Raw genomic sequence first — 18,506 nt, forward strand, 5'->3', positions numbered from 1 at the left:
TATATTTTTGCATTGCACAACCACGTCCCATAAATTCTGCAAGATTCAAAAGATGAGATGGCAGTTACTGCGACTCTGCAAGTCTAACGTTTGCTACTGTTTAGCTATCACCACGTTTGCTATGTGGAATATTTGAATAAGCGAGATGTCAGTTTATCACAATAGATATTTTTACGATCATAAAGTCAAACAGTACTTGAAGTTTCATGTTCTGATCATACAGTGCACATGCAGAGACAGCGCAGTCAGACATGCTTGCAGACAGATGTCAATTAAAAACACAATAAGAAGCACAACATGCACAACAGGAGTGAACCAGCAGAAGTCACACACAGTTTCCATGATCACAGCCGTCCCATGCTCACGTGTCACAGTGGCTGATTAAATATACCATCTAAGTGCTGTGTCACTTTTTAGCTTAAATCTCTCAGTCAGTTATTTTAAGACAGCATGAGACATGGCATTGACTGAAATTAGAAAAAGCTGTCTTTTTTGCTCAGTGGTGATGACTCACTGCCTCTTTTCACGTGTTCAGATGCACACATGGAATATCCAGGTGTTTCACCGTGCACCGTATGCGTTCAACAGAGATGAATCAACACAAGTGTCTTAAACGACTACACTGACATGATGAGTTAAAAAACATCATTAATCAATTATCAACTCAATTTGGTTAATACTTATGCGCACTCATTCCCATTTTGTTGTGTATTGTAAAAGCAATACAAACTGTTAATCAGAAAAACAATATTTTACGCTGACAGCAGCTGATGTTGTTAAAAGCGAGAAAGTCTGCAGGTTTAGAGGGAGAGTTATGGATGTGTTAAACAAACATGGGACTTTTAGTCAAGAGACAGCTGTTTGTGTCCCGTGTGAAACCAAAAGTCAATGTTATTTTAGCACAAAAAGACTGTTGCACCCTAACAAACGTGCTTATTTTTAACCAAACTGTGTGCTTTTTTCTAAGTACTTCTTTTTCTATCTAACAACATTAACCAAGCATTACAACATTTTTCACCCACAAGGCTGCTGTGAGTTACATACAGACACTATAGTGTGCCAGGGGCGTGACAAAGCATATTTGGCGACCTGGAAATGAGAACAGGTTGGTCAAATTAGGTCTAAAATGAACCCCAATCTAAATTAGTCTAAAAAAAAGGCAACATTTGTTTATATGGGCCAATATATATCAGTATAACTAAATAAATTGATAAATAGATCAATAAATATAGGTTATATATAGAGTATTTCGACTTTATGGTGATGTGGCATAAGATATTTTGGATATGGTAATATTGTAAATGTTGTCTTTTCCTATTTTTAAATGCTGCAATACAATAAAGTCATTAAACTTAGCAGACTGTTCTAGCTTTTCAATTATTTGTCCTTACCCAATTAGTCCACTTTTATCCATATTACTGATGATTACTTATTAAAAAATGTCATTGTGTAAATACTTTGCGAAAACGACAATACTCAACTTAACAATATCATCCCAAAATTGATATCTAGGTATTTGATTAAGAATATCATGATGTTCTATTTTCTCCATATAACCCAGCCCTAGTGCTTTAACAGATTACAATCGACATAAACTACATATCTTTCAAAACTGTCTTATTAAGCGCTGAACACCTTCCCACAAGCCCCTAAATATTGTTGCTATAGCAATGCCAGACCCTGAATGTTCCATCTTCCCATTATAGTCATGCTTGGGTTGAAAAATATCAGAACTAAAGCTACCTGGAGCCTTAGCCTTGAGTTTGTATGTACTGTACACACATGAGTACACACACACACACACACACACACACACACACACACACACACAGAGGGAGAGTGCGTTAAAATGATTCATCTGTCAGGAAGACATTTTCTCTTTCAATCGCAGCACAGAGGAAGTGGGAAATATGGACTCACAAGAAGCATCTGGGTTCTTCAATTAGCTTTACAGCTTTGTACTAAAATAGAATGTAATCGGTGCGTTAGTGTCACATACCACTTCAGAATATATTCATAATAAACCGAGCTGATATATTGTGATAAGCAGAAAAGCCCATATATGATTGTTGGAAGCACATCTGTCAGGTGGAACATAATTACAGCGCATTAAGATCCGCAACAGCTGATTCTTGTTGTTTCTCTCTGCAGTGGGGAGCTTCATTTATTAGCTGAAAGGGTAATTAAAAAGTACTGAAGCTGTCAGGCTGCTGTTTGCTGTTGGATGGAGCTAACGGTGCGTGGAGTAAAATGTCCTTGACCGTGAGGGCGAAATAACACATCGCAACATAAATCAAGTGTTTGGTGTGAATAAATATGCTCGCATCAATGCACGTTTCTCATTTCTTTTGATTTCTATTACGTGATCATCTTAGAAGTTAAGCATTGATCATTTAAGAAGAGAAATCAAAAGTTACTGCAGCAACAAATCGTTATTGTTAATTAATTATTTTTAATTGTTAATATTGTTATCGTAATTGTTATTGTCAATAACTAATACCTGACCTTCTCTTGCTGCTGGAGGAGGGCTTTTTTTGGGTTTGTGCTGTGCTCTGAATCCGCTTGTTTTCTCCTGGCAAGGATGGAGTGGCAATGTGCTGGAGAGTCAGAGTGATCCTTCCAATCAGCTTCCATGGCAACGGGCCACGAGAGGGAGGGAGGATGGAGGATGGAGGGAGGAAGGGAGGGGGGGGGTTTGAGGAGGAGGCAGCTAGAGGGGTTGTGGGGAGGTGGGGGCTGGGATGTGGCAGCTCCTAACGTTGAAGCATGAGGGGAAAGCTGGAAGAGGTCTGCTTTTTCGCAGCGAGAGAAAGAACACAGTGTGTGCGCTTGGAAATCTGAACAATGGGGACAAATATTAGACATTAAAATAGCTGTCTATCACACGTCATTATGTTTTGACCATGCCGGCCTATTTATTATAAACTACATCAAATGCCAATATTATACTGAGATGGAAAACATGTATAAATAGCACCCTTTTCACTCCCTCATGCATCCTTTCAAAGTCTGTGCTGATGTGGCTCTTAAGGTCAACAGAGGACACTGCAACCATCTGTACATGTGACGACTGTGGCCGAGGCTATTAAGACGCCACACAGCATCCCGTCATAAATTACAACATACTTTTGTTGTTGTGTTTCATATCAGCCGGATAAAAGACCTAAATAGTAGCAGACAAAGTAATCATTATAATAATCTCGTATTACTCCCTTTAAGAGACCTGCAGTGTGTCATTTGCAGAAACTAAATGAGATTATAGTGACGTGACTGACATCTGCTGCATGACGACAACATTCTTATAATCTAACAACGTTAGCGAGTTTGTCAGGACATCATTTAGGGATATTCCTAATTATAATCAGAGTTGGAAGATGTACAAAGATCCATGATTAGTAAAATTAGAGGCATGATCAGAAAAAATATGATATTGTTATTGCTGATGATTAAAGGCAGCATTTTAACGGTTAGGGACTGTTTGGCGCAGTTTACGTGCTTGTCATTCTTCTTTTTTTTAATAATTTTGGCTGTGTTTATGCATATGGCATACATTTTGGCAAGGCTGTGTATTTTGTTTAATTTTTGTTTAATCTTGGAATTAAACAGCTCAGCTCTTACAATAAGTCTAAAATACACAGCGGATACAAAATTACATTCATACTCTTAAGTGAAAAAAATGCACAATTGAAACCCATTCAAACTGCAGTGCATTGTGTTATTTCTGGGTGTCATTCTGGGCTTTTGCCTTGGAATTTTAAATTTTCACTATTTTCCACCTGATGATGTCATTTTTACCATATTTGGCATATGGAGAAAATACATGCTATATCCAGGACGTGCACTGGCACAATTAATGTTGCTGCATATCACCGACATATCCCAGGCTGAGATTATAATAATAATAAAAAAATCTACTTTGCATTTAGTATGTTGAAAATGATTAACCTTGTTTCATAAAATAGCAGCATCATGAGAAAAAATGGCATTTAAAGGGTTATAATTCTGAAAATTAATGAATATTGGATATTTATAATTAAGACTGATAAAATTGTTAATAATAATAATGCCATTGGGTTGCATCTGCATGAATTAATCACTGGTTTAATGCAGCACCAAGTGAATAATTGACCCAAAACAAACACTGGAAATGTTAAATTGCTCACGATAGGTCTTCTAAGAGCGACTTCTGTGTTCATTTAGGAACTTTTGCATCCAGACGAGTGTGTGACAACACTGAAAACTCTGCAGGGCTCAGCAGGACAGAGAGACTGAGTGGACTGGATTAAACGATGCACTGAGAATGACTGAGCAGAGAAGCTGAACCCAGAGCAGATTGTGGAGGATTTTCCAGCGCACAAGAAACATCACGTCGTTCAGACAGGTGAGCACAGCAGCACACTCACTTTGATGGTTGTAGTTCCCTCTCTTGAGAAGAACACCAGTGTTGCTAGGTAACGTAACATTGTGCGCGTGCACCGCACATCGTGCAAAATCTGTGCAACTCTACTTTTGCATTAATGTGTGTGTATTTGTGGCTGCAGCTGCTGTGATGTTTATAGTGTTTATACATGTTGTTGTTGGTCGCTTTGGTGATATTTCACCTGGAGCTGCTTTCTGACGTCTTTCACAGGTATTTAAACCTTTGAGTCCTCAGCAGATTGGTGCAATTTCGTTTCAAAACACGGAGTGGGGGAAACAATGAGCAACTTGGTAAAAAATGTTCCACAAATCGCAAGAAATTCATATATTTAGAAAATTATTTTTATAAAGGGAAAAATATGTATGAAAACCAGAAAAAAGCAAGGGAAAACAGGTAGGGAAAATTCTATTTTTAAAATGATGTTAGAGAATTTATTAAAATTATAATTTTTCCAGATTTTCTTTTTATTTAATTTTTTTTTTAATTTGATTAATTTTCAGATAATTTTCTTGTGCTTTTTACACATTTATTGCAAATTTTTTGGGTCACATCTGTCATTGCTCGTTGCCTATTACCCATATTTTTTTGAAAGAAATCAAGCCAATATGCTCAGTTTCAAACTGTTAACTCTACTGCCCACATTACTTTTTATCCTAATAATGTTGTTGTACCCACCACAGGGTCCATAGCTCTTTTTATTTAATGATGGTCATTTTTGTTTGATTGTCTGAGTGTTTTTTTTCTGTCTTTTCTGATTAATTCCAGTAAGGTTATACAATAATTGATAATCAGTTGTGCACACAGGCAAGTTTCATCCATACATCATCTGTGCTGTCAAGTTAATACCTTGACGTGTAGATACATTTCAGTTTGTGGCCCAAATATTTTCTTTAAACCAACAGGTATGTTGTATAATATCATCATAACATAAAACTTTGCTTTGGTAATTGAATATAAACTTTGAATACCCAATCTGCAACGCCAAAGTGCCAAAAACTGCAGTTCCTTAAACCACATGAGGCTGGCTCAGAAACAGAGTCAATCCCCGTAGACTCCCACAAGGAAGCAGAAAAAAAACATGTCTACAGCCTGGTGCGAAAACAGTTTTGGTCTTTATAGATAATTTCCCCATCCAAGAAAAGTGTATTTGGCAGAATTTTTATATAAATACAAATACGGTCACTTTTGGCTCCAGAAATTTAAAATGCCAAACTGGAGGCTTCAAAACGGGAATCCGGAAACCAAAAGGGGACGTCAGGGTGGCATTATTTTTATACAGTCTATGGAAATACCACGCTTAGTGTTTCGCATATAGATTGAAATGAAGCAGTTCTGAGAGCGGTTAATGTAATTTACCGTGGTGCCAGCAAGCAGCGGGGTCATGGTCAGTGACACCATCTCCTTTCACTGTAAGTTTTTGCTCCGGCTCGAGTCATGAGACCATCATTAATTCCCAGCCGCTGTCCGGTTCTGCTGCCTGCTGGGGTGTAATTGTTTCCCCAGGGACCCAGATAAATGGCTTAGCTGTCTACCCCATAGACCTCTTCTCTGTGTGTCTGTGTGTGTGCATGTGTGTGTGAGAGAGAGAAGGCGGGGGTAAGAATACATTGAGGGAATTTCTTTACCTCAGAGGCACAAAAGCAAAGCCATAATTACATAATTTCTTGATAATCTATCTGTTTTCCATTTTTACCCAAAACAGCCATTTTTTTCAGCTAGAATAATGTCCTTTAGATTATTGTATTAGTTCATGTAAGAAATAGAGGTATCTATGACGCCCAACATGCCGTTCAGGCCTTACAAGAATGATGGCAGGGAGAGATACAGATCACTGCCAACACTATTCTTCTTGGGACTCATAAATGTCACTTTGTTTGAAATGAAAATCTGCAAAATCCATTTACTCTTCCAAGTACATAAAGCAGATTACTTACTTGGCAAGTTTGTTTTCCCACCTGTGTCCCTCGCTGAGACTCAGTGCCATGCATATTTCCACTCATGTTATTCCTTTTTCTGCTGTAATTAAGACATCAATGCTTCATTGTCCTCCTGTTGGCATCGCTCGGGGAACATTTTGACACAAAAACTCCATGTAAAATTGAACAAAACTGGGCAACGACATATGTTTGGGGGATTAACTGTAAGATTTATAAGACTGCGTTTTTCACATGCTTTATTTTTCATCCTTTTTGACTTGCAGAAGAAAAGCACAGGTGTAAATATGACGTTTAATGACCGCTGAGTCCGAGTTAGCTGCCTCAGACTTACTGGAGCACTTGAATAGAGGAGAGTCATAAAGTTATGATTACACTTGTGTTTTTCCTACTATGGCAAGTCAAAATGTCTGCTGTGAGAAAGATCTATAGCAGTGTGAGGGAGATGTTATTCACCGTCTGAGGCCCGGTACCAGTGTCCGACACCCGAGCGCTGAACCCTCAACGGGGTTTACTGACGTCACCTGCTAAGTGCTCCAGCGAGAGAGGCTACAAGGGTTCAAAAAAGTACAAACAGCAATTGGACAGCACTTTGTGACCTATCATGTTACCTTGACAACACCAGAACATGCGTACCAGTGTGGGTTTGGGAGTTTTTATTTTATGTTCTTGTACTTTTTTCATAGCTAAGGGGACCACCTGCCTAATTTGAACTTCTTCCAGGCTCTTGCCTACGGAGTGGACAAGAGGTAAATATCATAAATCACTTCTTTTTGTCAAAGCAGCATTATATGGTATAAATTGAAAGAAATATTCAGTTTACTTTTTTTATGTCGTTTTTTTTCTTTGCACTTCCAGGTTTTCCCTTTTAACCTCGTGTTTAACATCACAATGCTATGAAGTGTCGGTTACTCCCTCGGGCAGACTTCCAGAAAATAAAGGGTGAGTAAAAGTTAGGCTTTAGTCAGGCTAGACACGACTGTGGCACACTGAATCGCACCTATGAACTAAAATTCAGTTAATATAGCACCTCATGAACTCTCTTGGGTAGGCTAGTTTTCTTAAATGATGTTTCTGGTATACCAGAAGATTAATATTGTAAATCTCATATTGTCTGCCCAAGAGAATTCAAGACATGCTGAGTGGAAAGGGAGGTCACACAAATACACTTTTGCACAGTAATGCAAGTAAACTGGAAAATGCATTTCCTGCAGAAAATGCATGTGATACTGAAAGCTAAAATTTATTACAAAGTACCGCTTACAATACAGGAATCTAAAAGCAACTAATGAAAAACCTGGAATTTAAAATGCAAAACTGCATAACCTCAATGTCTAGATCTTTACTACAATTACTTTACTGCAATCTAAATATGTTTCCCATGCCCATAAAGCCTCATGAATTAAATTAAACCCTGTTGTACTACAAGGCGCCCCTACAACATGGTGTTCAACACACTGCTGTTTCCTTTTTAAAAAAACCTTTTGCAACCTTCTGTCGGGACTGAGCTTGCCCCGGTGTCACAGGTGTAAGTCACACGCTCCTTAAATGGCCAAAAAAGAAAATGAACAGAACCGTGGTCCCTCGACTGCATAACAGTGGCCAACATCAAAACCTCTGAGCTCCTAATGTAATTTTTAATTGCCTGTGCCCAAAAATTATGGCTTGCAGTGCTGCAGAAATGTCAGCCAGAAATGCCTTGATAATTAACATGAATAATTTTTCCATTAAAAAAATCTATGTCAACGAATATATATTATTTCTCATACTCAGTTGCTTCATTCAATTAAATGTACGTTTATTTCAAAAATGTAATCAAACTAATTAGCAAGTGGCAGGTGATGTAGCTCTGTCATCAGGATATTTAGATGCAGTGTCATTTTTACACTGCACAAATACCTGCTGTTTTAGTCACAAATCTGCTTTCATGGGACATTTTCAAACGGCACATAGCAGATATTTTTACCATTTATACCTTCAACACAAATACAAATGTGTGGTTTTTTATTTTATTTTATTTTATTTTATTTTATTTTATTTTATTTTATTTTATTTTATTTTATTTTATTTTATTTTATTTTATTTTAACGAGTGACCTCACCTTTGGTTTTATAAACCATGGTGTGTTTCCAGGCCTTGAACACTAGATGGCAGCCTTGGCATTGATAACAGATTACAGGCATTTGATGGTGGAATAAAGGAACCCTGAGGGCCCCTAAAATAGATGTGCGATTGCAACTTTAGTGTATGAACAATCACATATAATAGCATACTTTCTTTCAAATATTATTTATTATTAGTTATTAATATTACATGTGGAAATGGGGCAGTGATGCCTATAATATAGAATTTAGTTCCACTTTTTTCTTCTCTATAGAGGTCAACAAGAGCACATACAAAGACCCCTAAAGGTGCCCGAACCTTGCTTTAGAAACCACATAAAAACCAATGTATACTGGGCTTTCTTGTTACAATGAATGGGATATTTTCTCCATGAAACCACACGGTAAATGAGATTTTTCAAGCGTGTCAACCTACCGGCCCGTTAAAAGACCTATGCAACCCTGCAATTTCTCAACAGGGGATCTAGCCCTCTAATATACAGCAGTCCCATCTTTTACTGTGTTTTATTGCTCCCTTTAAAGCAGGCATAATGCTGCAGCCAGCTGTGATGAATGTGAAAAAGTGGAGATCGTAATTTTTTCCTACTCAGAAGAGGAGGAGGTGGCTGAGAACCGGTCAGGAAAGCAGATGGCATCTCCGTCTGTCTGCTCCCTTTAAAGAACACCGCAGGCGAAGCCCCAAGTCAAACAAGCCAACTACACGGCCCGGGATGATCTCAGAGCTTCCACTGTTGCTCTCCATCCTGAAGACATCAAAATATAATCCTGCTCTGAACTCCGAATCAGTGCACAGCGCAGTGGAGCCCACACTAAAGGCTTTTCTTGAAATTAACTGATTAGTTATCCTTCTCACATTGAAGAGAATAACAAAGTCCCACAAAATTGAGCACATAGTGTTTTTTACTTAGAAAAAAAACCCAGCTGCACTCATAAATCCAAAATTATGACATGCTATTAACAAAGAATGAAAATTTTATTTCCATACATGTACCACAGCTTCACCTTAAAAGACACCTGCAGCGTTCTGGTTTCACTGTTAGTAGACTAGACTGTTACTACCTGGCTTTACTGTCCTTTGGCCCTATCCGATGACCTGCTGTGTTATACGGCAGGCGAGGTCGGAAGTAAAACCTCAGTAATTGGAGTCGCGTCGCTGTCATCTGATCCTTGCTGACTGCTGTGTCAACCAGTGTGCCGAGAAAGTGAGCATGAAGTGTCATAGTGTGTATGGCAGGAAATGCGCCAGTGTAAATGCTAATGTAAAGTAAACTATAGCTCCAAGAATTCAGTCCGGAGGTCGACACAAAACGATTTAGTATGTTGTAAAATTAGGATTAATTTGGATATTGTGACATCTGATCAGCACCCCCCAGAATTCTGTCAATAATGCACAGATTTGAATATTGAAAAAACATTTTTAAACAAAGCAATTTTTCACTGTAATTTAGTCATTTAAGAGGGGATTATGTACATTAATCCACATTTAAACAAATACAACTGAGTTAGCTGGGAAGCTGGTTTTAATTGGTAGTCACTTGCCTGATGTAAAAAGGCATCCTTATGAAAGGAAAAAAAAAGAAGATACAGTATGTAAAATGATTAAGACAAACAAAATTAAGATAAAAAGGCACACAATATAGTTAAACATGTAGAAGTTAAGAATACAACACAATAATGATAATAATAATAATAATAATAATAATAATATTATTGTCCATCACATTATAAGCAATTCTGGATTTCTGAAAAAAAAGTAAAAAATAAAAATAATTTTATTCATTCAGTATTTATCAGAAAAAACTGAAAACTGTCTCCCAAAATTATTAAAATCCAAATTTCTCACATTTAGTTGTTTAGTTATTTAGTTATTTAGTTATTTTTATATCAACAGTTCAAAACCCAGAATGTTTTTGTTTACCATCATATAAGCCTGATAAAACAGAAGCTAAAAGCAGGAACGTTAGTTATCCTTAAATCTTAAATTACAGTACACTGCACAGATGTCTTATCAGAAGGTAGTAGTGGGAACCAGTAATGCAATATTAAGCTATTTAAACTCAGCTGTCCATCGTATTTTTGAAATTGTGCAACTTATTAAAATGCATGTAGCTTAAAAATGCATGTCACGCTGAGAGGTCTGCTGCACAACTTTGTCACTGCCTCCGTGCTAAAACATGAACCTGGGTCCCTTACAAGATCAAGACTAAACACTGTTTGAAAACAGGTCTTGTGATATATTTTTCATGGTGCACATTGTGTGTTTGATGATGTCTTTTGTGGTCAATGATGCCGCTCTGTAACTGTTCACTGTCTGATTCAGTTATAGTCATGGGTCGGTCCTTAATCCATTAAGCCCTGGGATGTCTCTGGGAGGACAGAGATATTAAGTCAACATACTAAAAGCTTCTCTGAGATCTGCCAAAAGGCATTCTGAAGCACGATGAAGGAAATAAGTACTTGAAGCTGGGCTGAAGATAAATAATTACACAGAAAAAAAAGCAAATTGCAGCTCCTCAAAATAAACATTGTTAGAGTGTCAGTGGAGAGGTTTTTAATTTAAGATAAGATAATAACGTGCAACTTTATTGATTTCTGCTGAAAAATTAGGTCACTGAAGCATCAAACTAACAGGGCGAAGACAAATAGAGTAATCTGAAAAGCCAACAAGAAAAATCATTAACCACTTAAATACTGAGAAATGAGACAGTAAAATGCAATGTTAACAATTTTTTTCTCATCTGTGTTTTGTCAAAGATCTCAGTAATTATGTAGGCTGGAAAGGAACAATTATAAAAATACACTGCAATAGATGTGTGACCTTTATTGACTTACTGTATGTGCATTTTTAAAACTTGAAATGAGCCCATTATTTAGAAGAATTCACATCAGTCTGAAGTTCATGTGGAAATAAAAAATCACCCTGTAAGACGCTTACAAAAAATGTAACTTGTAACATAGCACTATGTAGTCTCTTTTGCAATATGCCGATATTACAGAATTTATTTATGACAAAAGAATACATTCTAATAATTATTCTTATTATTTTTTAAATTTGGGAGGAGGAATATGTGCATACATGTATTAACATATCTGTTTTGCTTTATATCAATATGTGTAGGCATGTGTTTACATACTTAATGTAAATGTGTAGAGCTGTACATATATTGGTCCTATTACTATCATTATCTGAGTAAGATGAGAAAGATTTTTTTTCTATTTTGCTGTCCTATTTTTTCTGTTTGTATGTATTTTGTCTTATTTTATTTTATTTTGTTTTATGGGTTTTTTTATCGTATTTTATTTTATTCTGTTATTTTATTGTATTTTATTGTGTTGTATTTTATTTTATTTTATTGTATTGTATTTTATTTTATTGTATGTTATTTTATTGTATTGTATTTTATTTTATTGTATTGTATTTTATTGTATTGTATTTTATTTTATTGTATTGTATTTTATTTTTTTTATGTTATTTTATTGTATTGTATTTTCACTTGTTAAATTATATGACTTAGACATCACAGGTCATCATAAGCCAGGGGACAGGGAGGAGATGGAAAGGTTACACAAAGATAGCTTTTTCTCTGAAGCTTCAATACCTGCAAAATTTGTAAAATATAGACTTAAATTGATAACTTCAGTCAAATTCAAATAAAACACAATAATAGTTTCATTTAATTTCATTTTATTACGGGCAATATTTTTTACCTGAAACACATTACAGTAAGATAAAAATTAGTTCTTAATCAACCAATTACTTCATTAAAAAAGCCTGTTCTTTTGTCAGAATTGGGCTTCTTAGATAATTAACAAAATGCCTGGGATTCACATGATTTCATTCACGGTGGGGTTATCATTACAAGTGACTCATTTCACATTATGCACAGGCATTCGAGGTAGTGTTGACAAAACTTTGACTAGTGCACTTTTACTGAAAGTTTATAGCTCAAAAACGTTCTTCTTCAGGAATATAATGGTGTAGCCTCAACAGGCTTCTAAAGGCCTGACAAAATGTCATTTTTGCCTGAAAAGGAGTGGGAATCAGAGAGCGTGCTGTTCCTTTTTTATATCGACAAACCAACAGGAATGAATAATGTGTGGAGAGCTGTGACAGATTTTCCTGGCGAGAGTCGTGAGTAGTTTTTCTGGCTGGATCTGTATCAGGATTGTGAAATGTTGATCTGTGTTTTCTGGCTTTCCAGACTTTTTCCTGGGAACCAGAGGGACCTTTTGGCTCTGTAAGTAGATGTTAAACTATTATTGAGGGGATTTAGTGACAGCATCTTTTAATGGTTTACTGGAACATTTGATTTTTTCTAAATACGTCTTTCTGACAGTGTAGACAAAACAAAATAAGAATAGTTACTTCCTTGCTCTTATCTATCCAAGGGATCATATTTCAGCCTGTCCTTTAAATAAAATCGTCTGGAGTCCTCGACCAGGAATTCAACATGGGAGCAAACAGAATTCGTTTTATCTTATTTAATAGAAGCAGACAGTGTTTTCACCCAGAAAGGCTCTCTGAAGCCCCACAGGGATAACAACTACAAAAACATGCAAAACAAGAACAAAAACAACAAAAAAGAGCAAAACCAACACAAAGTCTATGTGTCTTGCTCCTATGTAGGCCACCTTTTGCATATCTGTGCCCACTGTGTCCTGATCTGTCCCTGGTTTGAAGAGCAGAGTCCATATCAGAGCAAAATGAGGAGCTTTTATTTTAAAAATTGGTGGTGTTTCATTATGTGCACCTGATTGTGCGCAACATCAAGAGACATCATATCCTTCATGAGGGAAAGCTCAATGAGCTGCTTGGCCGGAAATATACCTCAAATTACAAGAAATTAGTAAAAGGTGACAAAGAAAACCACCTGAAATAATAATAATAAATTTTCTAATTACTTTATTTTATTTTAATTTTATTTATTTATTTGCTAATAATAAATGTCCAGGAAATTGAATTAATTTCTTTTAAAATTGTGATTTTATTCTCATAATATTACAACTTGATTCTCATAAAATTATGACTTTTTTCTCATAATATTACCAGTTTATTCTTGAAAGTACAACTTTATTCTTGTAATATTTTAACTTTTCTTTTTTAACATGGCATTAAGTACCTCATACAGCCCCACTTTAAAAAACTGATCAGTCCCTTAAAGTTAAATTTCAGTCGCATGTAAGCTGCACTTTAGTGCCAGCAGATTAAATCCAAACAGTGTCCGCAGCGTGACTCCGCGGCCTGTGTCAGCCTTTCATGCCTCATAAATCATTCACACTATCTGCATACTGTGTTTTCTGTCATAACACGGTTGGGAATTCCTTCAGTTGACCCGCTCTGTTGACGCTCACATTCATACACAGCACATATTAAACATGCCTGTCAGAGAGATGTCTCCACGGCAGCGTTTCCATAGTGAAGCTGACAACAAGCATTAAACAATCTGTGTTTGGGTTCGGTTCACATGCTGAGTTCCGGAGATCAGACCGTAATACGCACAACACAAGGGCAGGAGGCAGAAATATCAGGTAAAATATAGATATTTTTTCATTTTAAGTTACTAACTGAACTAAAGTGAAAGCAAGTCATTGATCTGAATGTTCTCTTGCGGTTTTGTTACAGCGGCTGTTTGATTTTTAGTGCAGCATTAGTTAAACTTTACCCACAAATGACCGATAAACTGTAGGCCTCTATTGCAGCAGACAGTTAGCTTGCAGCTTACCCAAAATTTCATGAGACGACTTCAACAAGTGACAGTAACTATTGCAGTTATTTCCATTGCTGCGACGTACAGAAGAGCTAACAGACAAACATTGCAGCCTGCAGGTTAAATTTGTGTTTAGCTACTCTGCTGCTTTATAGTCACAACATGGCAAAAAGTGAAGGAAATTAATGCAATAAACCACAAAAACACAGAGCCATACGTTAATATTCTAAATTTAAAACATCATTCAGATGTTTTGATGTTTTTCTTTGAACATTTTTCTATTTTTTTGCTTTAAATTCTTGAATATTTTATTTAGCGAGCTACATATTTACATAGTTAAAGTGATAAGATTAACTAAATTTAAAAATCTGCTTCACAGTGGACATTAAAAAACACAGTTTAGATCATTTTCATTTTTTGTTTATTTTTAACACTGCTGTTGAATTAAAGTACAAGTATATGGATAAATTCAATTTATCAGTATACTTTTGGTCACAATGCATCTGTCTTTCAGGACAATGCCAAGTGCTGAAGTTTGGGTTGGAAACTGGAGGCCCCACAGGCCCAGAGGGCCCATAGCGGCCCTCTATGGTAGTCCAGGGCCTAAGTATGGTTTGCCGGGACTCACTGGTATAGACAAAGATTTTTTCATCACCAAAACCATTATTATTATTATTTATTATGACTAACATCCTCTGTCCCTGTTTCCTCCTTAAAGGCTCCTCTCAACATGATCCAACTAAACTCAAAGCGCCGATGTTCAGCTTTGGGGCCCGTCATAGCAGCAGGTGTGAGAGCTCCCCCGGGCCGAGCTACCTCATCCCCTCAAATGTCACCAGAGTGGGCCGCGACGGCACGCCTGCATTTTCTCTCCAGAGCCGTCCAAAGGAGCCGGCTGTCTTCCAGGCCCCTGGACCAGGTCAGCCGGCCCCTTCACACACTCAAACTGTTGTCGCTGCGTTAGCCCGTCAGCAGTGTTTTCATACACATTTCTTTGGTGCTTCAGGTAAATACTCCCCAGAGCACTCAGAGAAGGCGGTCTTCCGCTCGGCTCCTGCCTTTTCTCTGTCTGGGAGATGCAAAGAATTCAACATCATCCAAACGCCAGGTAACGTGGTTTTTGGTTTCAACTTTAACTCTTTAAAACCTAAGCAAATTGTTGTAATTTCATTCAAAAATATAGGAGGAGGGCAACTTAACAAGACACAACCCTAAAAAATAAGCAAAAAATAAGTTAAAAATGTAAAAAACAAAGTAACCCAAAAATAAGCACAAAAAAGAAGAAAATGACCTTTAAGTAGTGCTATGAAATAAAAACAAAAAATATTTATTTGATATATTTTATTAGTTTTTTTTTCTGTCATACAATACTTAATATATTATTATTGTAATGATAAATATACCTTTCTGGAGAAATCCTCATTTTCATTTTCTTTCATTTTTTTAAACTAATTTTTAGGTAATTTTATTGACGCTTTTTCCTGATTTCTTGCAATCTCTGGGTTATATCTTGCCAAATTAGTCATTTCCTTTTTTCTTCCTTATATTTCTGAAATTAATCAAGTGTAAAGAGATATCTGTCTCTTAGATCCAGGACCCACTAAGGGATGTGTGTGTCTTATTTTGAAAGTAATGAAACCAATTGGTTTAGTTTTCAAAGGGTCCAGCAGCCTGTGAAAGGCGTCCGAACACGGTACGAGAATTGCTGTTTGGTCAGGTTTAAAGGGTTAAACTGTGGATTATTTGGTTTCATGGCACATGGATTAAACTTGTCTCCTGTCACTCACACTGCAGGTCCAGCCTCCTACACTCTGCCCCCGGTGCTGGGCAGCAAAACCGTGGCCACATGTACAGCTCCCACCTACTCTTTCTCTGGCCGCAGCAAAACTGGAGGCTTCAGTGAGGATCTGAAGAAGGTACATGTGAATGTCATAAAAACAATTTACTTAAAAAATCGAGAACTCCTCTGATTTCCTCCTGTTCTCTTCCATTACCCCCCCTGCAGACTCCTGGCCCTGCTGCCTATAAAGTAGTAGATCCATGTATTTACAGCAAAAAGCCTCCCCAGTTTAGCATGACGGGCCGCAACTTCCCAACAGGTGAAACCACCCAGAAACCAGGACCTGGTGCACACTATCCTGAGCAGGTAAGAAACCTAATTTGGGCTTTGATAAAAGCACCGATATTTTGCATTTTGATCCGTCACTAACATTTTTCTTATTCTATAGGTGACCTTTACAAAAGCAAAAGCTCCGAGCTTCTCCTTCGGACTGCGTCACTCCGATTACATCTTACCCCTGATTGAAAATGTGCCAGAATAACTTCACAGAGGATGTCCTGTTTTAACAGGAAATCCACACGGCGTAAAGCACAATAAAGCACAGCAAGCACACTGCTCAGATATCAGGTTTTATTGCTACAGGTACAGTTTCTGCTGTGTTAGTACAATGTCACTTTGTGTGGGTTATGATCACTAAAATATGTATCAGTAGGATTTTTCACCATTTCTGTATACACGTGCGTATGCATGCGTGCGCGTATGCGTGCATGCGTATATGGTACAAGCTTTTTTTTAAACTTTTTTTTTTCCTTTCTTTTTTACAAGAACCTATATTGGGGTCTGTTAAAAACACACACGCACACACACACACACACACACATATATATATATATATATATATATATATATATATATATATATATATATATACAGTATATACTGTATATGTAACCACACACATATAGATAGATAGATAGATACATAATAAATAATACATTTTATTTATAAGTGCCTTTCTACTTAAATACACTTTACAAAGATAGATAAAAATATTTTAAAAAATTCACAATTATTATTTAATAATTAAATATAATTTGTATGATGTGAAATATTAAAAAAATGCTTGTCTCTTAGAGTGTAAATTAGGGCTGAAATATGGTCTTATTGTATGAAAGAAAAACTGCGCTGGAGCTCTGTGTCACAGGGCATTATATTCGCTCTCACACTGAATTCCACTCAGCCCCGCACTTAAACCAACGTGTTAGTGTGTGTGTGTGTGTGTGTGTGTGTGTGTGTGTGTGTGTGTGTGTGTGTGTGTGTATCTACTTTCACTATTCAACAAACCAAGATGCATATCACGGAAAATCCCCTCTACTCCTTTAGTCCAGAACATGTCCTTAGCGTCCTATTTTCTCTCAAAATTGACCTTTTCAGTTGCAGAAATGAAATAACATCGGGGGAGGGAAGTTAACAGCTATCAAAATGGAATAATCCGACATGAAATTGCATTCTTCCGTGTATACGTGAGTAACTGCTGTAAACTGAGTGGTCTCAATGGACACAGGATCCAGCTGAAAGTGACACACATACCCTTGGTCCTCCCTGAATAATGTATCTGCCACTGGTATAATTGGAGTGATACTGTGTCCTCCAAAGTACTATCAGATGCATATATCATGACGGTTCATTCATTAAGACTGGATTATCTGGATTGCCTCTCAGCTCCTTTCTCTCTCTCCCGCTGTATTGATGTTTCTATTGTGGCGCTCTGACTGACTGTTTCAGGCTTGTTACTGCCGTTATTGTCCGTCCCCGATCCTGTAACTAAGCCGTCAATCTCTCTTGGCTTCCCCTGTCAGTCCTCTCCATCACTTGACCCCTGCTTCTCTTTCTCGTGTGAATATGACAGAGGGGAAATTTCGACTCCAGCTAACAAAGCCCCACAGAGTTCCCCCGGGATTCTTCTGTAGACCAGCCCGGAAGCTGTCGCCCTGGTTCCTTCACCAAAAAGCCAATGGGACTTTTCCACTGGATTTTGGATCAGTGCAGAAAATAATCTCTATGGTAAACGAATGTTTATGACGCTTACATGTTTTGGTCAGCATGGTAATCTTCACAGGCTAACACCATTTTAAGGATTTTTGGAGCCTAAATGCCATTGCCCCACTTTACCACCACTACGAGGCTGAAAATTTCGGCTTCTGTAGACTTATTTGACCCTTGTTTGCAACCGCCTTTTTTTAAGATACTTAAAAGCCTCAAAATTTACAGTGGGGTATTTATTGTCGTATTTTATGTCTCAGAACAAAATGTGAAAGTCTCTTAAGCTTGTCTTATCTACAGACCTTATTTAACCCTTTGAAGCATGGATCAATGTCAGTTTTTCTCACCTTTCACAAGCATTTAAACCTTTGAAACATGGGCAAAGTGGTATGGTTTCTTTCAAAAACACTGGAAAAAAGGCAATCAGCAAATTGGCAAAAAATATCCTGCATATAAATAGTTAAGGTAATAGGGAAATAACCTGTAACTTAGATTTAT

The 18,506-nt window shown here is 37.1% G+C and overlaps 2 protein-coding genes across 5 annotated transcripts in view; both read left to right on the forward strand.

Annotated features, from left to right (window-relative positions):
* Positions 1 to 16,580, forward strand: part of cimap1b (ciliary microtubule associated protein 1B) — a 23,785-nt gene extending 7,205 nt beyond the window's left edge. For 2 of the 4 annotated variants that reach the window (XM_088074129.1, XM_088074131.1), the window contains 10 exons: positions 4,201 to 4,381; positions 7,041 to 7,103; positions 7,213 to 7,296; positions 12,680 to 12,715; positions 14,700 to 14,815; positions 14,904 to 15,104; positions 15,192 to 15,293; positions 15,980 to 16,101; positions 16,191 to 16,331; positions 16,414 to 16,580. In XM_088074129.1, the coding sequence (XP_087930255.1) occupies positions 14,704 to 14,815; positions 14,904 to 15,104; positions 15,192 to 15,293; positions 15,980 to 16,101; positions 16,191 to 16,331; positions 16,414 to 16,506 (771 nt within the window). In that variant the 5' untranslated portion in view covers positions 4,201 to 4,381; positions 7,041 to 7,103; positions 7,213 to 7,296; positions 12,680 to 12,715; positions 14,700 to 14,703 and the 3' untranslated portion in view covers positions 16,507 to 16,580. Of the gene's footprint in view, positions 1 to 4,200; positions 4,382 to 7,040; positions 7,104 to 7,212; positions 7,297 to 11,994; positions 12,716 to 12,748; positions 14,007 to 14,699; positions 14,816 to 14,903; positions 15,105 to 15,191; positions 15,294 to 15,979; positions 16,102 to 16,190; positions 16,332 to 16,413 lie in introns of those variants that run through there. The other 2 variants (XM_088074128.1, XM_042496847.2) reach the window with 2 other exon arrangements.
* A 522-nt stretch (positions 16,581 to 17,102) lies between these two features.
* The window catches only part of xirp2a (xin actin binding repeat containing 2a), a 65,096-nt gene continuing 63,692 nt past the window's right edge, over positions 17,103 to 18,506 (forward strand). The window contains exon 1 of the mRNA XM_088074125.1: positions 17,103 to 18,029. The gene's annotated coding sequence lies outside the window, so the exon portion shown is untranslated. The remainder of the gene's footprint in view (positions 18,030 to 18,506) is intronic.

The sequence above is a fragment of the Plectropomus leopardus genome, chromosome 24 (genome assembly GCF_026936395.1).
Source record: "Plectropomus leopardus strain MGB_pleo_1.0 chromosome 24, ASM2693639v1, whole genome shotgun sequence".
Lineage (NCBI taxonomy): Eukaryota > Metazoa > Chordata > Actinopteri > Perciformes > Serranidae > Plectropomus > Plectropomus leopardus.